At 39.6% G+C, this 18647-nt stretch overlaps 1 protein-coding gene and 1 non-coding gene across 2 annotated transcripts in view; one reads left to right on the top strand and one right to left on the bottom strand.

The window, feature by feature from the left end:
* The window catches only part of Zfand4 (zinc finger AN1-type containing 4), a 39023-nt gene that overhangs the window by 8494 nt on the left and 11882 nt on the right, over positions 1-18647 (bottom strand). Inside the window, exons 3-6 of the mRNA XM_028753558.1 lie at positions 15506-15581; positions 14085-14152; positions 11830-12016; positions 10831-10912 (exon numbers count right to left, since the gene is read on the bottom strand). Coding sequence (XP_028609391.1) covers positions 10831-10912; positions 11830-12016; positions 14085-14152; positions 15506-15581 — 413 coding nt within the window. The remainder of the gene's footprint in view (positions 1-10830; positions 10913-11829; positions 12017-14084; positions 14153-15505; positions 15582-18647) is intronic.
* On the top strand, positions 16741-16897 carry LOC114609273. The gene has a single exon (XR_003709488.1). It is a non-coding gene; the product is annotated as a small nucleolar RNA SNORA81 (small nucleolar RNA).

An 18647-nucleotide genomic window follows, 5' to 3' on the forward strand; every position in this document is an offset into this window, starting at 1 on the left:
TCCTAAAAAGCCCTTAAAAACAGTGATCACAGGGATATTCATGGAACATTGCTTATTGCCTTGCTTGTTCTTTTACTATTTGTGTTTAGTGTCTTGCTTGTTCGTTGACTATTTGCATCTATTGTATTGCTAGTTCCTCAACCTAGAACTGACCTTAATTCTTGCATGTAATTAAAATGGCAAAAAAAGCAAGAAGGAGGAGGGGGCATGGGATAGGGTGTTTCTAGGGAGGGGAAATGGGGAAAGGGGATGACATCTGAAATGTAAATAAATAAAATGTTCAATAAAAATTGATAAATCACCTGGAAACAGATGGCTGTAAGCTACTATATAGATGCTGGGAATCAAATCTAGATCCCTTGAAAGAACAGGCAGTCCTCTTAATCACTGAACCATCTCTCTCAGCCCCAATTTATTTCTCTCTCCTCTCCCTTCCCTCCATCTCTCCCTCCCTCACTCCCTCCCTCCCTTCCCCCTCCCTCCTCTCTCTGCCAATACCGTTCTGGTTTTATTACTGTAGCTCTGTAGTACAACTTAAAATCAGGAATAGTGAGATGTCCATCAGTTCTTTTCTTGTTTAATATGGTCTTGGCTATCATGGGTTATTTATCTATTTAATATTATGTGAAATTCATTTTTTCAGTTTCTGGAAAGACCTGTCCTGGAATTTTGAAGGACATTGTAATGAATCTTTAGATTGCTTTCGGTAGGATGGCCATTTTCACACTATTAATATTACCAATCAATAAGCATGTGAAGTCTTTCTGTCTTTCCAGTGTTTTCAATTTCTTTCTTCAATGTCTTAAAGTTTTTATTAAACAAGTCTTTCATTTCCTTAGGTATTACATAATGTGTGTGCATGCTACTGTGAAAGCTGGCTTCATTCTAAGTATCTTTGTTATTTATACATAGAACAGCTATTGATCTTTGTGTGTTCTGTGTCCTGCTATATTGCTGAATGTATCATCATCTGACACTTTTGGTGAGTCTTTCGGGTCTTTTACTTATCAAATTATATCTTCTGTAAACAACAATACTCTCACTTCTTCCTTCCTATCTGTATCATCTCCTTCAGTTGTCTTATTCTAGTTAACTTCAAACAATAGTCAACAGTGATTTTAGAGGAAATGCTTTGTTTAGAATGATGTTAGTTGTGGGATTATTGTAAACAGTTTATTGGTTTACGTATGTTGAACCAACCCTGCATATCTGTGATGAAGCCAACTTGATCATGGTGAGTAATCTTTTTTTATATGTCCTTGAATTATGTTTGTATTCTATATAAAAGATACTGGTCTGTAACCTTTTTTATCTGTTAAGTGTTTGGCCTTTGTCTCAGGGTGCTAGTGACTTCATAAAAAGAATTTCAAAGTATTCTTTCAATTTCTATTTTACAGAAGACTTTGAGCAGAACTGGTGTTACTTCTTCTTTGAAAAGGTCTTATAGTAAGCTTCTGAATCTACCTGTCCCTACATAGTTTTTGTTGGGAGATTTTAAACTAAAGCTCTCTCTCACATTTTGGATGTTTACTTCATCTTGACTTAATACTGGCAGGTTGTATATATCTAACAATTCACTCATTTCTTTTAGGTTATCCAGTTTGGTGGAATAGTTTTAAACTATGGCCTTATAGTTCTTTGAATTTTCTAACTAGATGTTGCAACATCTCCCATTTCATCTATGATTTTATGAATTTAGATCTCTTGTTAATTTGGCTAAAGAACCATGAGTATTCTTTATTTTTATTTGTTTGTTTGTTTGTTTTCAAAACAGGGCTTCTCCGTTTAACAGTCCTGCCTGTCTGCCTGCCTCTGCTTCCAGAGTGCTAGGATCAAGGGTGTGCACCACCATGCCCAACTCTCTATTTTTTTCAAAGAACCAACTCATTCATTTTTTTTTTTGTATTTTAAAAATCTGTATTCATTTCAGCCCAAGTTTGAGAATTTCTTCCCATCTAATTTTTTAAGGTTGGTTCCTGTTTTCTAAAGCTTTCAAATGTATAAGCTGTTGATGAGATCATTCCAATTAAAAAATTAATTTATGAGTGTTTTGTCTGCACATACGCATGTACACCACACACATGCCTGCTGCTGGGTGTTGGATCACCTGAAAATGGTGTCATTAGAGAACTGAACCCGGGTCCTCTGCAAAAGCATTAAGTATTCTTAACCTCTGAGCTATCTCTCTAGCTATCTCTCAGCAACAAAAGAAAAGGCACTTAGTACTAGGAGTATTACTGTTAGTGTTGCCATCATTGTGTCCCATAGATTTTGATATGCATTATTTTCATTTTCATTCAGTTTTAGAAAGTTTTACACTTCCTTTGATTTCTCCCATAGTTGAACTTTTATTCAGTATGTTGTTTGGCTTCTGTGAGTTTGTGTATATTTTCCTGTTTCTGTTGCTGATATCTATAGTGGTCACACAGATGCAAGATGTTACTTTAATTTTCCCAATTTTGTTGAGACTTGCTTTGTGTCCTAATATGTGGTCAATTTTGGAGACTGTTCCATGTGCTGCTAAGAAGAAAACTCATTTAGTGTTTTAGTGTAAGGTTTTCTAGATCCATTTGATTTATATTTAACTGCAGTTTATCTGTTTTTTGTCTGGATGATCTGTGGACTGGTGATGGTTGGATACTGAAGTCACCCACTATGATTGTATTGGGGTAAATGAGTGGTTTTATATCTAAAGGCATTTCTTTTATTAAATTAGATGCTCCTGTTTTTGGTACGTAAATGTTTATAATATCCTCTTGGTGGCTCTGTTTCAGAAGAGTATGCAGTGTCCTCTGTCTTGTCAGCTAGTACAGTAGTTGCTCCTACTTGAGATACCTTTCTCCATCCTTCTACCCTAAAATGCTGTCTGTCCTTGATGTGAGGTGTTTTTCTTGGAGGAAACAGAAAGAGGGATCCTGTTTTATAATTCTCTTAGTTTGTATGGGTTTTAGGGGTCAGGGGGACCATTAAAATCTGGAATTATGAGGGAGTATTTGTGGTGTTTGTGCGGATTTCTGGTCTCACCTTTGTTATTACCCCAATTGCTCAGATTTGGGGTCAGCTGAATGATGATTTGGTGTCCTGTTTAGTAATTTTGTCAACTTGAGGCAGGCTAGAGTTACCTGTAAAGAGGGAACCTCAACTGAGAAAATGCCTCCACCAGACTGGCCAGTAGGTAAGGCTGTGAGGCATTTTCTTGATTAACGATTTTTGTGGGAGGGCCCAGTTCACTGTAGGCTGTGCCACTCCTGGGCAGTTGGTCTTGGGTACTAAAGAAAGCACATTGAAAAAGCCAAAGTTTGTGCTTTGACTTCCTGCCCTAACTTCCCTCAGTGCTGGAGTGTGACTTGAGAGTTGTAGGCTAAAATAAACCCTTTGCTCCCCAAGTTGCTTTTAGTCATGGTGTTTGCTCACAGCAATAAAAATCCTAAGACATTGTGTTTTCAGTCTTGGGGCTCCTCTGGGATTCCAGATGAGATTCCACCTGGTCCAATAGGAGCAGTGTGTATGGAGAGGACTGGATTGGACTATCTCTAACTGTACTTCTGGATTGGAGGCTAGGAATTGAGGCTCTAGGAGTTCCTTCATTGAATTTCCAGTTCTGATTCCACATTTGGATTTCAAACTGTCTCAGATGTGTGCAGTGGGTGGGGTAGCTGACAATATGGGGGTTGGGTCAGATGAGCTGGCTCTGAAGGCCCTACTTGAAATGAAGTTTCGATTCAAACTCCAGCTCAGACTCCAAGAAGCCTCAGATCTGCAGGGTGTATTAGAGTGGTTGATAAGGTGAATGGGGTGGGGAGGGAAGCAGGGAGTGGAGGAGAGCAGGGGAAAGAAAGGCTGACATGTGCAGACACAGACAATGACTCTGTATGTGCCTATGTAGGACTTGGGTCTGCTTCACCAGGGCCCAGTGATGGGCAGGCTGGCTCACAGGAGGGGCAGGTAAACTGACTCTGAGTACCTAGCTAGATCTGATTCCAACTTGGGTTCAGTCCCCAAGGACTTCCAGATTGGCAGCAGTGGCTTAAGAAGCTGAGGCAGAAGGGTTTCTATGAGTTCAAGGCCAGCTTGGTCTACCAAAGAGTACTAAAACATCCAGGACTACAAAGTGACCCTTCTCTAATTAAAAAAATTAAACTAGTTTTAAGAAATAAGAGGTTAAGTTATTTGGTTCAAGACCAGAAAGACAGTAGGTATTGAGCCTCAGATCCAAACAGCCAACTTGTGTAGTTCCAAAGCTAAGTTTCCCTGTTACTCCTTGTCAGAGCAATGCAATGCGTGACAATGCATGACAAAATTAATATTTGTGACCACCTTTGTCTCTATGTCAAGAAACTTGAAAATGAAAGATCATGAAGATTTCTGTCAGTTTACCTTATAAAGTCAGAAGGAGTGATTTTTACATACTCTAGTCTTGATTACCGTTAAAATATTTTAACTCTAAATATTTCTCTGCACTATTCTTTTTTTTAACTTTACCCCTTAAGAAATAGTTTAAGCTGTTTCTAATACAATTTTATAGTCACAAAAAACACACTCTCCTGTGGAATGTATATATGAAGAGAAATATTTTAGGGGATACATTTTAGAGTATAAAACTTTTTTTTTTGTTTTTTTCAAGACAGGGTTTCTCTTTATAGCCCGGGCTGTCCTGGAACTCACTCTGTAGACCAGGCTGGCTTCAAACTCAGAGATCCGCCTGCCTCTGCCTCCCAAGTGCTGGGACTAAAGGCGTGCACCACCACTGCCCGGCCTCATTTCATTTTTCAAATTATCTTTTTGGAGAGAAAAGGATTGGATCACAGTTACCAACTATGCTGCCTTGACTGGTCTGTAGTTCATTATTGTAGACCATTTTGGCCTTGAGCCTTTAGCAATCCTTCCGCCTCTGTCTCTCCAATGCTAGGATTACAGATGGGAAGCAGAAGAGGGATTTCTCCATGTTCAAAGTCAGGCTGGACTTGATAGGGAGTTCTAGGTAAACTACCGTGTAGGACTACATGGTAATTAATGCTGGGGTTACCATGTCTATTATTCTCTCAACAATCATAGATTCATGAGATCAGCTAGAAGCCAATCATTTATGCTCAATGGGAAAAATACAACTAGACTAAGATAATATATAATTTACAATAATTTATAAGTCCCTAAAAATCTATATATTTAATATTCATTGTTTAAAATTTAGCTTTTATCTTTATTCCTGTGTATGTGTGTTTGGGAGATGGTATGTAACATGCTGAAGGGTATGTATGGAGGCTAGAGGAGGGCACTGGATCTCCGGGATCAGGGTCACAGGTGGCTGGGAGCCATCTGATGTGAATGCTGGGAACTAATGCATGGTCTTTTCTCTTAGAAGAGTAGTAAGTACTCTTTACCATGATGCTATCTCTCCAATCCCTATATTTAAATGCTCTAATAGTCTCTTGCATTTTAATATTTAAGCATTCTCTAGATCCTTAATAATATGATTAAATAACAACAGATGGACAAATGTGACATTTATTTCAACATGAATAACGTTCATCCCAAAACCAGGGTCTAATTTGTGTTTTGCTTTTTAAAGGCAAGATTTGACTTTCTATTTCAGGTTGACCTGGAACTCACACTGTAGGCCAGCCTTTTCTCAGCTTCCCAGTGCTGGGATTACAGATCTGAGCCACTATGCTTAACATCCTCACAGGTTTTTGTAAAAGGCAAGTTATCATTTAACCCTTACAGCGTCTACTTAGATTTCTCTCTTTTAAAACAAGCAAGCATGATTCACTAAAATGATTTAAGATAAAAATTAACATTTTGTATGTGAATGAATCCAATAATTCAGCAAAATATGGTAATGTGTCAAAGTTGACCTGCAACCTATTGTGTGGCCTATAAACTAAAGTTTTTCACACCTTTAAACAACTGGGAAAATATCAAAATAATTGTATTTTTAGCACATAATTTATACAGAATCCAGGTTACCTGTAGTAGAGATAGAATGGCTAGTCTGAGCATTACATATCATTCTTCTGCACAGTGCTGAAACTAACAGTGGTGTTAGACAACCCTTAGCACTGCACACTAAAGCCTGGCAAGCTCCAATGACAGTGATGCAGTCACAGTTATCATGTGTGGATGCTGTGCATTGCTATTTGGTACTGTCTTTTTTTCTTTTGAAACAAAGTCTCACTGTGTAGCTCTGGTGGTAGCCTAGAACTCCCTACCTAGACCAGGTTGAACATGGAGAAATTCCTCTTCTCCTGTTTGCCAACTGCTGGTGAGCATCACCATGCTTAGTGTAATTTTGTAACTTAAAAAATCAGTGTACAAGAAAAATGGACTTAGAAGCATACATGTTACATCAGATAGAACTGAAATCATTAGACAATATTTTAAAAACTAGGTCCCTGTTTTCTTTGTAGGTCTTAACACAGAGGCATCCCTCTGACACTTCAGGCTGCTATACTGTCTAGGGACTATACCCCAACCCTTCTCAGTAATGTGCAGTCTGAAGAAATATGGGAGTGGTGTGTCCTTGGACATATGAGGCCATTGCTTCTCTCTGCTAGTGCTATAGGAATGAATATCTAGGAACAGATCATTGAGCACCCCTAACTACACTGACTTGAGGCCCAAGTGCTAGCTATGGGCTTTTATGACCTCTTTTTTCTAATTGACATCATTATTATTATTATTATTATTATTAGTGTGGGGGGGGTGGAGTGAATGCCATGGTACACATGCTAAGGTTAGAGGACAACTCTGTAAAGTCTCTCTAGTGTTATGTGGGCTCTTGGGAGCTGACTCAGTTTATCGGGCTTGCATCCTCAGGTAGCAAATACCTTAACCTGTGAAGCCATCCTGCTGGCTCTAATGTCCTCTATTTTTAAAGTAGAGATATTCTCTGAGGTCCCAGCAGAGATGAATCTCAGTAAATAGGATTAATTTCTCTTAATTAAGATAGAGAGTATTCGGGCTGGAGAGATGGCTCAGTGGTTAAGAGCACTGACTGCTCTTCCAGAGGTCCTGAGTTCAAATCCCAGCAACCACATGGTGGCTCACAACCATCTGTAATGAGATTTGATGCCCTCTTCTGGTGTGTCTGAAGACAGCTACAGTGTACTCATAAATAAAATAAATAAATTTAAAAAAAAAAAAAGATAGAGAGTATTCAATTCCTAACCCTATCCGGAAAGAGGAACAGGCTAGCTAATACATGCAAACCAGACACAGAAATAGTGAAAAGGGAAAGAAAATAATACATAAAATGTCCAACCAGAATGACAGGCCAAATAATACAAAGTAAAGACAGGACTGCAGAGATGGTCAGTATGTAACACACTTGCTGCCAAGTCTGAAAACCTGAGTTCAATATCTAAAACTCACACAGCAGAATTCACTCCAGTTGTCCTTTGTCCACCATGTAATGCACATGTGCACAAACATAAATAAAAATGAAATAAATTGTTTAAAAATTTTAAGTGGTAAAATTGCCTAGGAATGAGAGAGAAAAGATCACAAAAAGTCAGAATATTTAAGGAGAGAACTGGGGATATTATTAGCTATTGTTAGAGCAGCTGCCTAGCATGTGCAGAGTCCTGGATTCTCACCCAAACAGGAGAAAAAAACAAGTAAAAAGGAAACATGAGAAAGGTAGAAACAAGTCAATAACATAAATACAAAAAGTTTTAAAAGACAAATAAAAAGCGTGAAGCAAAATACATGTACCAAAAAAATTAGAAAAATAGTCTTAAGAAAGGAAAGCATTGTTTCTACTGAAATGGTCCACTGTACATGGAAGAATTGTACTACTATTCCAATCAGTTTTTATCATGTCTTGCTTAGTTCTTCGAGAGCAAAGGCCAAGGCCAGGCACTGCAGGACCCTTCTGAGGCCTACATAGAAGTGAGAGCAACTATCTGCGCTGAGGAGCTGGGTACAGCAGGCAGCAATCCAACTAATCAGATCCATTGGATTGGTTCTTCAAGTTCCTAAGCAGCAACAGTGTTAATGGGGAAAGTGAGTTCTGCAGTCTCTTCCTGTTACCTACCAAGCACCATTGGCATGGAATTACAGGATGTCGGTCTCCTCTGGCAAACTGGCTTTCAGAGCTATTCACTGAGAGCATATTCATGTTTGTGTAAATTCTTCAATGCAGAAGGGACAGTAAAATAAAGGGCTTTTTGTTTCCCAAAGCTGCACGCTCCAACACACCATTCACCCTTCTCCAGAACACCACCCTCCTCACAACAGCATTGCCAATGTGTGTTGGAAAATGCAGAAAGCTTCTCTATCAAGCCTGCTCTGCAGAATTCTGAGCAGTGGGGCTGAGACTGCCCCTCTGTGCCATGCTGAGTCCATGTCAGCTATATTCCCTAGGTCTCCACCTAGGTACCTGCTGGTACCTTTTCCCTCTGCTGTGCTGCCACAGTCGCACTGCATGGAGGCGCTCTCTCTCTCTCTCTCTCTCTCTCTCTCTCTCTCTCTCTCTCTCTCTTTCTCTCTCTGCTCCAGTCTTCAGTGTCATGGCTGCTTCATGTCTATCTGTATACTGGAACTCCTTGTGTTCTCAGCCACACCTTCTTAAGAAGCTACTCTCTAGTTTTTTTAATTCCAACTTAGGAAGAAATAGGTGAGTGCTGGGGACCTCTAGCTGTGATTTTGACGCTCACCATAGTATATATCTGATAAATACGTGGACCCACCATGTATTGCTACAATAGCAGAATCAGTCATAAGCTTCATGTATCCCAGGAGTTTGTTGGGCAACACGTGGGTGGCTTTTATCTCTGTGTTCATCAGTTCTCCATTGCTGTGACAATGGGTGGAGTGATTTAAACGGAGGAGAGATTAACTTGCTCCCGAGTTTAGAGGCTTTAATCCATGGCACTGGGTTCTGTTGTCCCAGACCATAGCAAGACGACACATGGTGGGACGCACATGGCAGGGCAGAGCTACTCACCTCACGGCAGCCAGGAAGCAGAGAGAGAGAAAGAAGCAAGCTTTCAGAGGCAAAGGTTCTTTCCACCAACCTGACAACCTAAGTTTAGTCCTCAGGACCCACAAGACCCCAGAGAGAACCAACTCCTACTAGTCATCTGACCTCCACATTCTACACACACACACACACACACACACACACACACACACACACAAGAACCAACTCCTACTAGTCATCTGACCTCCACATTCTACACACACACACACACACACACACACACACTCAAATAATAAATATTTTTGAGAGAAAGAAGGTACAGCCAGTGTTCTATCTTTCCACCTCACGTCCTCAAGTAGGCCCCACCACCCAATATGTTATTATGTTATAGATCATCAAGGGACACTTTGTTAATTATGTCTGAGAGCTTGAGAGTCAATCATTTCCCAAAAAACCAATCAACTAACAACCAAACCCCTAAACAGGAGGCTTTGGGAACTTTCAAATTCAAACCATAATAATCATGGTTTTTCTCATTATTTTTGGTGACCTGTACAAAAAATACACTGTTAACTTCATGACAATATTTGGGCTAAGCGGTAACACAAACTGAAATTACAGGCCAGCAAGATGGCTCAGTGGATAAAGATACTTTTTCTGTGCAGAACTAACAACCCAAGTTCCATCCCTGTGACCTACGTGACAGAAAGTTAGAACCATCTACAAGATTCCCTCTGACATCCATGTATATATTCATGTGCATGTGTGCAGAAAAAGTGCACACATGCGTACACACACATGTAAATATGTAATATTTACATAATGTAATAACAAAACCAGAAATTAGCCAGGGGAGCCAGGCCTGGTGGCACACACCTGTAGTCTGAGCACTTGGGAGGTAAAGGAATGAAGGGCCAGATTCTGCTACGTGATGAGGTCAAAGCCATCCTCAGCCTCAAAGATGACAAGAAATTAGCTGAAGAGGATGAAAATGAGACATGGAAATGACAAGCAAATGGGAGAAGATGTATAAGATATATAAAAACCATGGAAATTTGAGGATGACATATTATCAAGGGGCTCACATGTGAAGAAACTGTCATGAAAGAATTCTTCTAATGATCTTCACTAATCTTCATTGCTAACCCCTCTCTACTTCTAGTCCAAGGCAGATGTCACACTTCTAGTGCTAACCAGATCTGACCTATTATGAAAACAGCCCCTTGCATGCTTTTAATCCCAGCACTTGGGAGGCAGAGACAGTCCGATCTCTGAGTTCAAGGTAAGTCTGGTCTAAAGAGTGAGTTCCAGGATAGCCAAGGCCTCACAGAGAAATGCTTTCTTGAAAACAAAACAAAAAAAAAATAGAAAAAGAAAAGCAAGCAAGCAAGCAATTAGCCACTGGTTGTTAGTCGGACCTCCAAGAGTCCAGCCTCTCTTTCCCACACACTGAACAGAATCTTAGAAGAAACTGTAAGGCTCTCTCCTGGTAACTATAACCAGTATACTCTATCCTTGAGTGTGGGTATGGTCTATTTAACTTAATGTGGTAAAAAATAAAGTAATTCTGACAGGCCTCAAATTAGTTTCTTCTGAGTTAATCAAAGGGGAGCTGAGAGAAGCCTCTAGCCAACTAGCAGTCAGGAAACTCAGAGCTCTCAATCATCTAAGTGAAAGGAGATGGATTATATCACACTGAATATGAATGTGAAAGCAGATACATCTCTTAAAACTATAGAACACACACTGCCATATGGCACCTTTAGTATAAGGTGTGGGCCATTAACAAAGCACTATTCTGTTTGTAGACATCTGACCCCAAGACTTCTCTAGATCACAAGCTGGGTTTTCTTTTGAAAAATTTTAGCAATAGATTTTCACCTTTTTGTGAGCCTCACTGTAGTTACCTGTAGTAACTTTCCTTCCTTTGTCTGCTTGGCAAAATGTTCCTCTTCATTTAAAGTCACTTCACACAGACCAGCCCTAATTCTGTTTCACAGGAAATGAAGACCAACTCATCTGACACCAGAGCTCATAACCCTCTGCAACAATCACCAAGAGTATAGCACCAGGACCACAGCTAGTACATGAGCGTCTCCAGATTAGCTAGTCACTGGCTACCAATGTTCAGTATGTGTTTGATGACTTGAAAGTGAAGAGAGCCAGGCTGATAGATGGTTTGACCAGTCAAGGCACTTGCTGTCAAAGACTTACTACACGAGTTCAATTCTCAGGACCTACATGATGAAAAGCGAGCACCGACTCCCTAGATGTCCTCTGACTTCCATAAGCAACATGGTACAATCATGTAGGTACATGTTCACACAAAAAAATGTATTTAAAGATAAAAATAAACGTGAGAAGAGGGCTTACTGTAAGTTGAGATGTACAAAAACTCCTTCATTTCCCAATTCCTTCATTTCCCTGCCTACCTGAGCAATCAGTAGTGTCTCCCTTCTGGTTTTAGAATATACAATTTATTTCCTCTTAATAGTAACAAAATAAAAAAAGAAGTAAAGAGATTTACCTGTTTTTGAGTAACAGAGTTAAAAATGATACCAACCTTAGGATTACTCCTTTCTGCTGTGTCATGGGTATGTAATAATATACTATTATCACTAAACTATAGTCTAATAGTTATTGTCACAAATAAATGGAAACAAACTATTTTTATAAAAAAATCTACTGTGTAAAGGAAATTCAAATTTATAAATTATTTTTTAAGTATTTGTCATATGAAGGATAAATTTATAATTACTTATCAGGGAAAGGTGCAAGGGGACATAAAACTTACTCGGTCTTGTTAATACACTACAGCTATTTCAATAACCCAAGGAACAGACAAAGGCTTCTGAAGTGTGTTGTATATTCTCTTTTTCTAAATGAAACAAATACAGCCTGTTTACCTTAAAGATTCAGATAGTGGTGTTAAAGTGCCGTCTCCCCTATCTACTACACGAAAGAAATTCAGTTGATCTCCTTCCCGGTATACCAAAAATGTAACTTGTTTGTTGCAAGAGGTCCTTTCCCAGGCCTCATCGCGACTGGAATCCATGTACTCAGCAAGCTCCCTGAGTGGGTCTTCCACAGGAACTACAAATGGAAAGATTGATAAACAGGCTTTCAATTCATAGCACATTTCTGCATCTTGCTACAGCAACAGGATAAATATGCCGAGTGTGCACAACTACATTGTGCATGTGATAATACGATATGCTCCAAACAGGCTTCTGATGTTTTAATATTTTATATAGCATCCCTTATTAATTTTTAAAGAAATTAATGAGTACTGTATTTTCATTGTTTCCCCCCTCCTTCCCTCTTTCCTCCAATTCTTGCTGTCTCTCCTAAATCCTCTCAATTTTATGGCTTGTTTTATATTAATATGAAAGAAAACTACATCATTATGTTGCATGCCTAAAGAGAAGCGTAACTAAAAACATGAGGTCATTTATATTCTTGTACCAGAACAGTTGATAGATTTCTCTATTGTTATTTTAGCTAAACCCCTTCAGCCTTCTGTGCTTTTAAATACTGGTTCCAACAATCAATCATTTAAATGAATTATAAATTCCAATTACTTTAGATTATATAATAATAAATAATCATAAGACAGTGTGTCCGTGTGCACGCATGCGCACACACACACACACACCATTGGGAGCTACATTCAAGCAATTAGAAGCAAGAGAGAGCTAGAGACAGGATTCATTGGAGAGTGAATATCTAGCATGTTCAAGGTCCTGGGTCCAGTCTGTACCAGCAAAAGAAAACAACAAAATAAAACAACAACAACAACAACAAAGTAAATCTTTTCGCTCTTTCTATAGCTATTCCTTGAAGTAGTTGAAAGAGCACAAGAAAGCCTAAGGAAGGTCACAGGCATGCTAAAACTGCACTGCATCAAAGGCTCAGCGCGTGCCTCCTGAAAGGCTCAGCGTGAGTCTCTTGAAAGGTTCCTCTCATGACCTCAGTGTCTTAGGGTGTGTGTCCAATCCGAGCACAGGAGACTCACACAGATCTACTGGAGCCACCAACACTCTTCAAACCTGGGGGGTCAGTGATAGCCAGTTATGCTCAAGTTTCCAAGTTGCCTAACTTTCATTACTCATTAACCACGCTGGAATACCACGCTCGGTGCCCTAAGTGGTGGTGCCAACAGTAGATACCACTGAGCAGCAGAGAACTCGCCTGCTGTGCACAGGCTCAAGGTTCAACAGCCAGCACCAGAAAGAAAAGTGAAATAAAAAGAAACACTAACAGAAAAATATTAAACTCTGAAAGCAATAAGGTCAAAGTATCAAAGATGCCATGGTCTAAATTTAATATCACTACTTCTGAAACATAACATTGATTTGTTCTTTCACTGTCTGAAAAATTTGAAACCTAAAAATGATATTATCCATAGAGCTTCCTGCCTTCTCTGAGACACCTATGTTGCCCAAGCTTATTTGTAACTTTCAATTCTCCTGCCTCGGGCATGGCTGAGATGACAGGCAAATACCACAGTATACAGAACTATTTTCAAAATTAAAGTCCCAATTTCCATATTACATCACTAAGAACTAATTATTACCACAGCCACTAAAAGCCATTCCTAAACCAGTACAGGGTGCTTTATGCCAAGAGTGGGTGCTGAAGTTGTCTGTGTGTGCATAAGTCTTCATGACTGAACACTCACTGGGAGTCTGTCATCTAGAAGCAATGTAGTTCAGTATATGATTTCAGAAAAGGAAGATTTTCTTCTTGTGCTGTTTTAGTTGTTATTTTGAGGCAGAGCCTTAACATTTTAATCATTCAATCTTAACCAAAATTATTTAGTATGGAGATATAATTTGACATGTGGGAATAAGCCAGCAAAGGAATCTGTACTCAACTTCCAGTGTTCTAGTTTGTGGAGGATCAAAACAGTCTGAAAACCTTCTAGAAATGAGGGTCACAAAGTCAGACTGCTGTGACCATGGCTCTATGTGGTGGTGTGCAGATGACAAAGCTGGCTTGAGGACAGGGAGCAAGCCAGTGAATTTGATTAAAACCTTGTGGTGGCTTCAGTAGGAATGGCCCCCGCTAAACTCTTGTTTGGATGCTTAGTCATTAGCCCCCGAAGAACAGTACTAAGTTACTTAAGAGTGATCCTTAGAGTGCTTTAATGTATGCCTACCTTTTCTAGTACTTATTGGTCCTCCACGCATAGCCAAAACCAGCTTCAAGGTACAACCTTCTGAAATGCTGTGAATAATTAGCACAAAAATAAACTACAATCATCAAAAAACATTCAGTGTCAAATGAACCACTAATTATGTGCTGGTTTATTAGTGCTATTATATATTCCCTAAAATATGGGAAAAGATACAGCAATACGAGTAAATGAAATATATTAATGTATTTACCCACATGAATTACAGAAAATTTATAAGTTCTCATAATCTTTGTAAAAAGGGAGAGCCCAGGTGTTAGATGGTGCCACATGTCTTTGATCCCAGGCTCCAGGGCCAGAGGCAGGCAGATCTCTGAGTTCAAGGCCAGCCTGGTATATAGAGCAAGTTCCAGGGCAGCCAGAGCTACACAAGAAATCCTGTCTCAAAAATACAAAAAGGAGGACCAAGAAAAAAACTTAGTCAAACCCCAAAGAACTAGGAAATAGAAAATGCATTCAGCAAAATAAAAATAACACAGAAAATCCAGCAGCTCTCCCAAGTCCTAGTGTTCTCCCAGTTCAATGTCACCTCTCAGCCTCCTAATTCCTTTGTCTTGAGAGTAATAAATTACATGACAGGAAAGAGAAAGATCAAAAGTCAGAAAGCACAATTGTAACTACTGGTATAAACAGTATCACTTTGTAAAGAGAAAATAGGTCCTAATGAATAAAGTCTCAGTGGTCAGCAACTCTCCTGTGCCCAAAACTTGTGAAATGAAAGGAAAGGAACTGGGCCAGGTTAGAGGAGATCAATATTAAAAAAAAAAAAAAAAAAAAAGCAAAGAGGATGAGAAGTTAATAGAATCATTCAAGAAAGCAGGAACCGCAGGGAGACCATAACTCAAGCAGTGTACCATATCTTCTGAAGAACTGCAGGTAGATCATAATTCAAGGCAGTGTACCATATAGACCATGACATGTTTCAAGGCACAGGCCAAGAAGATTTTGTACTTTTCCACCACCTGGACCCTCTTACCCCCTCCCCTTGTAAAACATGCTATAAAAAAGCATTTCATGTTCAAAAAAAAAAAGAAATTAAAAAAAAAAGAAAAAAAAGAAAAAATAAATAAATAAATAAATAAATGCTATTACTGTGAATTACACAATTAAAAAAAAAAAAAGAAAGCAGGAACCAATAGTTTGGCATGAACCTAAAAGATTGACTACAAATATTAGAGAACATGGGTCAGGAACAAAGATGGTACTGAGCAAATACATCTAGAAGTCAGAATTCATAATGAAACCTGGGATCGGAGAGCTGTTCTGCAGAGGCATGAAGAAACCAGCCATGTAGAGTCGTGATACTGAGTACCTATAAAGAAACCAGCCGTGTGCAGTCCTAATCCCAAGTACCTATAAAGCTGCCAATGTGCAGTAACACTCACTTGTAATCATTCAAGCAATAATCATCTTCAAGCTCCATGTTATTCCAAATTAAGTGCTGCTGACAGATGGGAATACCTTAAGGAAAGGTGATAATAAGAAGTGTTTAAAATTTCAACACCACCTCTAAAGAGATACATCACTGTTTCATTAAAGAGCTCAGAATACTTACGAATTAAACACACTTCTGGTTCAAGGGCTCTGGCCCAATAGCTGTCTTCTTCAGTGTATGACTGGCACCACTATCATTTATCCTGTGGCCAAGAGTAACAACTTCAAAATGTCTTTTGTAATCTTCATCACCTTTACCTTTAAAATCTTTCCTTCACCCAGATTTCTTTAAATACTCATGGTTTGGCATGGTGTACTCACTTCACATTGCAGTGTGAGTCTATTCCCCAAGAATATTAGGAGAATCCCTGATTATTAGTTAATTTGCCATGATGTGGTATATCTGAGTAACACTCACCAAAACCACTTGTTATTTCATAGGCACCAAGAAGCAGCAGCCTACGTTTCATTCGTTACCACTGACTATGTTGATACACTGTTACATGATACCAGCATGGTGTCATCTTAGAAGGTGACAGAAACAGACACTCTACTTCTGCCTCCATAGTGTCCATGATAAAGAATGGTTAAAAAAGCCGGGCGGTGGTGGCATACGCCTTTAATCCCAGCACTTGGGAGGCAGGGGCAGGCGGATTTCTGAATTCGAGAGTTCGAGCCCAGCCTGGTCTACAGAGTGAGTTCCAGGACAGCCAGGGCTACACAGAGAAACCCTGTCTCGAAAAAAAAACGAGAAAAAAAAAAAGAATGGTTAAAAAAAAAAGAACATCACTAAGCAAGCAATAAAAATAGATCATAAGTAGGATGAAGAATCTGATTTCCAGGATTATCACATAATAATATTCAAATATCCAGTTTCATTAAATAACTATGAATCATGCAAAGAAATAAATAGCACATTTATTAAAGAAATCAATAACTATTCCTGAAGAAGCACAAACATTAGATTTACTAGACAAAGGTTGTAAATTATCTAGTAAATATATTCAATGATGACTCAGTGTCAGCCAGGTCCCCCAAAGATCAGGAAGACATCCTGTACCCAACCCAGACACCAACCTATTCAGGGTCATATGACATGCTAGGATCAAGCACTGAAGGACATTCTGTTTCCAGGGGTGAACGGGAACAGAGCTTGGGGTTACCATCAGTAGCCACACAGCTCAGGATGCTGCACTGCCAGCACTGAGCAACAGTTAAGCCAAGGCTACCTCAAGAACTCAAGACACACAAGAAGTAAAGTAACTGTACTGAATTCCAAAGACTGGGGTAGACCTCTTTCTTAATGTCCAGTGTCCTTTGTCATAAGATGTGGTGCAATAAGTAAAAAACAAACAAAACAAAAAAACAAACAAAAAAGAACTTGACTGAACTTTTTTCTTTTAGTTATTCCAGTAGTCACAGGGGAAGAGGTGAAAACTTAAAAGAGTGGTTTTTTTCTATCTTTAAATACTCTAATGTCTTTAACTCTCACTGTAGTGTGGTCTTATGGTTATCTTTTGCTTCATATTTATTTTTCTAAGTGAAATTTCCATGTTTTATATGTATACAATTGCATTTTTAGGTCATTGTGATTGTTTGATGATATATTGTATTAGTATAGAGATTTCTAGATATTAAATAGACATCTTATTAGCAAAATAAATTTCAATCTCAAAATAAAAAGACCAAAGTAAGTGCATGTGAGCACAGGTATTGGATACCAGCTGAGGCTAAAGGAGAGTTTCAAATCCCCTAGAGCTGGAGTTACAATCATGAGCTGCCTAACATGGGTGCTGGCAACTGAGCTCAGGTCTTCTGTAAGAGTGGTATGTACTCTTTACCTCTGAGCCATATCTCCAGCCCACCTACCCACCAGTACATCCTTGCATGGACTACTAGTCTCTGAATTGTCAGAGGGAGATAGTTGGAAAGCAGCCTTCCTGACAGCAGCAACATATTAGCTTTATAGAAAGACAGACTAGGAGGAAATTCTGGGAAACAACAGGAAAGAAACTCCAAACCGTGACTTGGAGGACTGGGTCCTTACTGGGGCTTGCTGTCTTCCTAGAAGGGAGGGATGTAACTGCCAGGGGCTAGAACCTCGCTTCAGATGACAAACTGTAAAATGTATATTTTATTCTCAATAACAAACAGCAGGGAGAGAAGGAGGAGGAGAGGGGGGAAGGGAAGGGGCAAAAGGAGAAGTAGAATAAGGGAGGAGACAGACTTTAAGGGCTGCACCTACCCAGGGCAGGATGGCTCTAGGGGAAATCCTGTCTCCTGAACACTTGACTGCAGCAGTGCCAAAAGCCATTTTAAAAAGCTCCCACCTGAGTCAGCAGCTAGTCAGCTCTAGAAAGGCCCATCTTGCTCAACACACCCTGGGACCCCAGGACATGTGTCTTGGTCCTACAGTCTGAGGGCTGAGGGTGGGGACAACTTTGAGCCATAACTGCACAGCTTCCCAAAAGGTAGGAATTTGGTCTGAGCTTAGACCTGGTAGACCACTTAGATCAAGAATTCTCAACCTATGGGTCATGACCCTTTAGAGATAGAGTGACCCTTTTACAGGGGTTGCCCAAGATCATTGGAAAGCACAGATATTTACATTATAATCTATAACCATAAATTACATTTATAAAATACCAAAAAAAAAATATGGTTGGGCATCACTACAACATGAGAAACTATATTAAAGGGCCACAACATTAGGAAGGTTGAGAACCACTAATTTAGTGGTAGACCTCATACCCAGGAGGGCAACTCAGAAACAGAACCAACACAACTGTGTCTCTGCCCTACTGCCATGAGCAACCAGGCAGATGAAGGGCCATATAACAGCACAGAGGCAGACTGATACATGAGCCACACAGAAGCAGGCCCAGCTGCTTCTTGGGGTCCAAACCTGCCCCAGTAGGAACTACAGAGATGGATCAGCAATTCCTCCATTCCTGGACCTCCCCATTCCCCAAAGACATCACAGAGCCAGGACCAACATCCACACAACAGTTCCATAAGGCAGGACCTACATACACATCTACTCTAGCAAGACACTTCACAAAAGAAGACCTTCTCAACCCTTCATTCTGTCAA

The sequence above is a fragment of the Grammomys surdaster genome, unplaced genomic scaffold (assembly GCF_004785775.1).
Source record: "Grammomys surdaster isolate TR1022 unplaced genomic scaffold, NIH_TR_1.0 125950, whole genome shotgun sequence".
Classification (NCBI taxonomy): Eukaryota; Metazoa; Chordata; class Mammalia; order Rodentia; family Muridae; genus Grammomys; species Grammomys surdaster.